The 6,956-nt window shown below is 41.5% G+C and overlaps 1 protein-coding gene across 1 annotated transcript in view; it reads right to left on the bottom strand.

Moving 5' to 3' along the window:
* Positions 1 to 437: 437 nt before the first annotated feature.
* Positions 438 to 6,956, bottom strand: part of LOC115228313 (fibrillin-2) — a gene marked incomplete at both ends in the record, with an annotated part of 32,134 nt that continues 25,615 nt past the window's right edge. The window contains 3 exons of the mRNA XM_029798921.1: positions 438 to 563; positions 2,520 to 2,645; positions 3,988 to 4,062. Of these exons, the coding sequence (XP_029654781.1) occupies positions 438 to 563; positions 2,520 to 2,645; positions 3,988 to 4,062 (327 nt within the window). The remainder of the gene's footprint in view (positions 564 to 2,519; positions 2,646 to 3,987; positions 4,063 to 6,956) is intronic.

Here is a 6,956-nt window from a genome sequence, read left to right as displayed (position 1 = left end):
TATATATATTTTCCCTCTGTCTTCCCTTCTCTGATCTCTTCTTTCCTTCTCCTATGTTTCCGACAAAGAGCTCTGCTCAAAACGTTTAAACCCTCCTTCTTTTCTTCTTTCCTGAGCGTCCAATAATACTATATTTGTTCCACGTCCTCGCGTTGTTGTGTTTTTTTGTGCTTTCTTGTTTGGATTAACCTTACAATATATATATGTAGGTACACTTAAATACACACATGCACATACATGCACACATTCTAATTAAAAGTAATTTTTCAATTACGCAGAAGAAATAAAAATGAAAGACGCTTGTCTGGGCCGTCATGCAGTGAAATTGAACCCAGAAGCACGTAGTCATGGAGATAACCTTTAAGCCACTGAGCCATGCTTTTCTCCATGTCTTGGGCATTAGATTCTCTTTATATATTTGACAATAGAACACTTACCTATGCACATCTGATTCATCATGACTCCTTCATAACCTTCGTTACAGTCACAGGTAAAAGCTCCAGGTGTGTTGACACAGGTACCATTTGCACAAACTCCAAAAGAGATACGGCATTCATCAATGTCTGCAAACAAAATAAAAGCAAAGGTTTTTTACAATGGCTGTTGTTGTTGTTATTGTTGTTGTTGTTGTTGTCAGTGTTATTATGATCTCATTCGGAGTGGTTGGCGTTAGGAAGGGCATCCAGCTGTAGAAACACTGCCAGATCAGACTGGGCCCGGTGCAGCCTCCTGGCTTCTCAGACCCCAGTTGAACCGTCCAACCCATTCTAGCATGGAAAGCGGACATTAAACGACAACGATGATGATGATGATGATGATGATAGGCATAAGGCCTGAAATTTTTTGGGGGAGAAGGTAAACTGATATACATCAATTTCTGTGGTCAACAGGTACTTATTTCATTGACCCTGAAAGGATGAAGGGCTAAGTCAACCATGGCAGAATTTGGACTCAGGACGAAATGCTGCTAAGCCTTTTGTCCAGCTTGCTAATGATTCTGAAAGCTTTCCACCTTATTTGTTATCTGAAATCATGGTTTCAAATTATGACACAAGGCCAGCAATTTCGAAGGAGGGGAGGGGGGTAGGTCGATTACATCGACCCCCAGTACTCAACTGGTACTTATTTTATCAACCCTGAAATGATGAAAGGCAAAGGTGACCTTGGCAGAATTTGAATTCAAAATGTACAAGGAGGTACTGAAAAGTTCCTGCCTTTGGGTAAAAGAAAATACAGAGGGGTCAGTTAATTATGATTTTATACAACATATTATAGCTAACTGTGGAGGCACGTGGCTTAGTGGTTAGGGTACTGGGCTCATGATCGTAAGATTGTGGTTTCGATTCCTGGACCGGGCGACGCGTTGTGTTCTTGAGCAAGACACTTCATTTCACGTTGCTCCAGTTCACTCAGCTGGCAAAAATAAGTAACGCTGCGATGGACTGGCGTCCCGTCCAGCTGGGGAACACATACGCCATAGAAACCGAGAAACCGGGCCCATGAGGCTGGCTAGGCTTTAAAAGGGCACTTTTATTATTTTATTATTATACCTAACTAATTATAGCGGTCCTTTAGTTTTTTTAAGCTCTGTAAAAGAACTTGGAAGTTTGGGCCTCCAGCCAGACCTTTTGCTGTATCCTTAAAGCAAGGAACTTTTCAGCCTTCCCTCATAAAGATGGATAAAATGCCGCTAAGCATTTCACTCAGCATGCTAACGATTCTGCCAGCTCTGAAATAATTATGGTAGAATCACTAAGTAATTAAATGTACTGCACTGTACATGTTGGTAAAGGAAATTAATATTGTTTAACAAATAAATAGTTCAGGAGTATTACAAAATATTGGATTTCAGATAAATTCATTGCTACCAAAGCCACTCACAAGGTTTTGGTCGGCCCGAGGCTATAGTGGGAGTCACTTGCTCAAGGTGCCATGCGGTGGGACTGAACCCGGAACCATGTGGTTGGTAAGCAAGCTACTTACCACACAGCCACTCCTCTTTACTTGTTTCAGTCATTTGACTGCAGCCATGCTGGAGCACCGCCTTTAGTCGAGCAAATCGACCCCGGGACTTATTCTTTGTAAGCCCAGTACTTATTCTATCAGTCTCTTTTGCGAAACGCTAAGTGACGGGGACGTAAATACACCAGCATCGGTTGTCAAGCAATGCTAGGGGGACAAACACAGACACAAAAACACACACATACATATATATATATATATATATATATATCGACGGGCTTCTTCAGTTTCCATCTACCAAATCCACTCACAAGGCATTGGTCGGCCGGGGCTATAGTAGAAGACACTTGCCCAAGGTACCACTCATTGGGACTGACCCGTGGTAAGCAAGCTACTTACCACACAGCACACTCCTGCGCAACTAAAATAAATTTTTTTTTAAATCTTTGAAACTATTTGATGGTGGTACTCCAGCTTGGTCTCAATTGCGAAGATAAATAAAACAACATAAAGAACCTAAATAGTTCTTCAGTTTTTATTTCCAGGTGTTTACATACCTGTGCAGTTAAATCCTCTCCCATCAATGGCGAAACCTTGTTTGCAATCACAGTTGAAACCACCCGGGGTATTGTGGCAAACACCGTTGCTACAGATATCAGGAATCTCCAGACATTCGTTAATATCTGTAAAAATAAAAATTAATTAATGTATATGTGGATAATTGCATAAATGAGTATTAATTAATAAAAATGATTAATGTAAGTAAAAAGGATTTAGGAAAAACATAAATAATTGCATAAGGTCATGAGTTCAATCCTTGGTGACATGTTGTGTCCTTGAGCAAGACACTTTATTTTCACATTGCTCCAGTCCACTCGGCTGGCAAAAATGAGTTGTACCTGTATTTCAAAAAAGGGCCAGCCTTGTCACACTCTGTGTCACGCTGAATCTTCCCGAGAACTATGTTAAGGGTACACGTTTGTGGAGTGCTCAGCCACTTGCACGTTAATTTCACGAGCAAGCTGTTCTGTTGATCGTATTAGCTGGGACCCTCGTCATCGCAACCGATGGAGATCTCCTTTGTGTTGTGGTTAAAAGTGAAAAACTTTTTTTTTAGATCGATGCTCAAAGATAATCCAGCAATGTCTATTCCATATTTCTCTTCCAAGAATGGTGTATCTAGAACTATCTTATTCAATATAGTCTTTCTTAAGACACTGTGGTATGATATCAGGGAGATTTGGTTGCTATTTCTAGGGTAACAGCACCCACACAGAAGCTCCCTATATTACCCCATATATTGTTTTAGATACAATTTGAAGGAGATTTGGTTGCTATTTCTAGGGTAACAACACCCACACAGAAGCTCCCTATATTACCCCTATATATTTTTTTAGATACAATTTGAAGGAGATTTGGTTGCTATCTCTTGGGTAACAGCACCCACACAGAAGCTCCCTATATTACCCCATATATTGTTTTAGATACAATTTGAAGGAGATTTGGTTGCTATTTCTAGGGTAACAGCACCCACACAGAAGCTCCCTATATTACTCCTATATACTTTTTAAAGATATAATTTGAAGGAAATTCAGCCGTTGTCTTTAGCAAGTTGATTGACCACATAGAAGCATCTTTAACCCCTTACCCAACAATTATTTTGAAAATAAATGTATTTTTTCAGACATATTTTTTAATTGTTTTATTTTACTATGTTTTGAATGGTGATTTCGAGGTATATTTCAAACCTTATTTATTATGAATTTTAATTCAATAATATTGATTTTAAATTACCGCGCTTTGGGCAGAAACGAGTTAAACCCGTTTTTAGACGAAGGAACTCGTTTGCTGTCAATTGGCGAGTCTATCTTTTGACGAGTTAACTCACCAGAGATAGAAAAAAACGATTTCGGTCAAAACGTATATATTCGTTTCTGCCGGGTAAGGGGTTAATAACTCAACCAGGGAAGATTAAATGCCTCAAATCTTTCGACAGGTAATAAAATGGTAAGAAAAATTCCTTGCCTTTGAAAAAGTTCAATTTTTGTTCTTTGAAATTTGGAGCATATCCTCTCCGTTCACAAAGACGCTTGTACTCATCTGAAAACAAAAGAAGTAAAGAAAAATACATGAGACATTGCAGCAGATAACTTTTATTCCAATCGGGTTTTGAAATACTATGTTGATTTATGCATCTTGCAATAATTATCAATTCTTATCTATTTATTGCCCACAGGAGGCTAAACATAGAGGGGACAAACAAGGACAGACAAAGCGATTAAGTCGATTACATCGACCCCAGTGATTAACATGTACTTATTTAATTGACCCCGAAAGGATGAAAGGCAAAGTCGACCCCGAAAGGATGAAAGGCAAAGTCAACCCTGAAAGGATGAAAGGCAAAGTCGACCCGTGTGGAATTTGAACTCAGAATGTAACGATAGCCGAAATACCTATTTCTTTACTACCCACAAGGGGCTAAACACAGAAGGGACAAACAAGGACAGACAGACGGATTAAGTCAATTACATCGACCTCAGTGCGTAACTGGTACTTATTTAATCGACCCCAAAAGGATGAAAGGCAAAGTCGACCTCAGCGGAATTTGAACTCAGAACATAACGGCAGACAAAATACCTATTTCTTTATTACCCACAAAGGGCTAAATACAGAAAGGACAAACAAGGACAGACAAACGGATTAAGTCGATTACATCGACCCCAGTGCCTAACTGGTACTTAATTTATCGACCCCGAAAGGATGAAAGGCAAAGTCGACCTCGGTGGAATTTGAACTCAGAACGTAACGGCAGACGAAATACCTATTTCTTTATTACCCACAAAGGGCTAAATACAGAAAGGACAAACAAGGACAGACAAACGGATTAAGTCGATTACATCGACCCCAGTGCCTAACTGGTACTTAATTTATCGACCCCGAAAGGATGAAAGGCAAAGTTGACCTCGGTGGAATTTGAACTCAGAACGTAACGGCAGACGAAATACCTATTTCTTTACTACCCACAAGGGGCTAAACACAGAAGGGACAAACAAGGACAGACAGACGGATTAAGTCGATTATATCGACCCCAGTGCGTAACTAGTACTTATTTAATCGACCCCGAAAGGATGAAAGGCAAAGTCGACCTCAGTGGAATTTGAACTCAGAACGTAACGGCAGCCGAAATACCGCTAAGCATTCCGGTCGGTGTGCTAACGATTTTACCAGCTTGTTGCCTTGTAATATTCTTACAATAATTATCAATTCTGTCATACACACGCATGCACAAGCATAAACACATACACACACACACACACACACATGTCTGTGTGTATCTTAGTACTCAATATAGCTCACAGTAAGGCGACTTTGCTTTTTCATCCTTTCAGGGTCTATAAATAAAGTACCAATTATGCACTAGGGTCGATGTCATCGACTTAATTCCTTTGTCTATCCTTGTTTGTCCCCTCTATGTTCAGCCCCTTGTGGGCAATAAAGAAATAAATATAGCTCACAGTAAGGCGACTTTGCTTTTTCATCCTTTCAGGGTCTATAAATAAAGTACCAATTATGCACTAGGGTCGATGTCATCGACTTAATTCCTTTGTCTATCCTTGTTTGTCCCCTCTATGTTCAGCCCCTTGTGGGCAATAAAGAAATAAATATAGCTCCCAGAATCTTTGAGCAAACAGCCTTGGAGTGAACAAAATGGAAACTGTCGAGTAAAAATGGTATAAGAAACTTTCTCACAACCAGCATTAACAGGCTTAGGGGTGCAAGACAAAGGAGGAAAGTAGCAGCAAATATGAAGCACTCCGTCGGTTACAACGATGAGGGTTCCGGTTCATCCGAATCAACGGAACAGCCTGCTCGTGAAATTAACGTGTAAGTAGCTGAGCACTCCACAGACACGTGTACCCTTAACGTAGTTCTCGGGGATATTCAGCGTGACACAGAGAGTGACAAGGCCGGCCCCTTGAAATACAGGTACAACAGAAACAGGAAGTAAGAGTGAGAGAAAGTTTGTGGTGAAAGAGTACAGCAGGGATCACCACCATCCCCTGCCAGAGCCTCGTGGAGCTTTTAGGTGTTTTCGCTCAATCAATAACACTCACAACGCCCGGTCTGGGAATCGAAACCGCGATCCTATGACCGCGAGTCCGCTGCCCTAACGACTGGGCCATTGCGCAAATATAAAGCCTGCACTGACCCATAATCTTCATACATGCAAATTCTGTGGACTTCTTTGCAAATCATTGGCAGGGCTCAAATGTCACATTCAACATAAGTATTATAACTGACAAAGAAAGTGTAGATTTTCGGATCCTCATGCATTGAAACCGATGGGAGAATCCAATCCATCATATCATCATCATCATCATCATCATCGTTTAATGTCCGTTCTCCATGCTGGCATGGGTTGGACGGTTCGACAGGGGGTCTGGGAAGCCAGAAGGCTGCACCAGGCTCCAGTCTTATCTGGCAATGTTTCTACAGCTGGATGCCCTTCCTAACGTCGACCATTCCGTGAGTGTAGTGGGTGCTTTTTACGTGCCACCTGCACTGGAGCCAGGCGAGGCTGGCATCAGCCACGGTCAGATTGGTGCATTTTACGTGCCACCTGCATGGAAGCCAGTCGAGGCGGCACTGGCTTCGGCCACGATTCGGATGGTGCTTTTTACGTGCCACCGACATGGAAGCCAGTCGAGGCGGCGCTGGCATCGGCCATGATTCAGATAGTGCTGTTTACGTATCTCCAGTCCAGGGGTCCTGGCATCTGCTAGGTGCCAGTCATAGGATTGGTTCAATTTCAATTCCGATTTCGATTATATATATGTAACATATGCAGACACACATCAGGAACCCTCATGCACTTTGTGCAGCAGAATTTGTGGGTCAACCAGTGGACTCACTCAGCATTGTAGACCCCAAAATCCAGATGGTTGGACTGCTACTAGAAGGCTTACTTGTGGTCGATGTAGAATGACTTGTGA

The sequence above is a fragment of the Octopus sinensis genome, unplaced genomic scaffold, assembly GCF_006345805.1.
Source record: "Octopus sinensis unplaced genomic scaffold, ASM634580v1 Contig10305, whole genome shotgun sequence".
NCBI classification, from domain to species: Eukaryota; Metazoa; Mollusca; class Cephalopoda; order Octopoda; family Octopodidae; genus Octopus; species Octopus sinensis.
The sequence above is the reverse complement of the archived record's forward strand: the minus strand, read 5'-3'. Positions and strand labels throughout refer to the sequence as shown.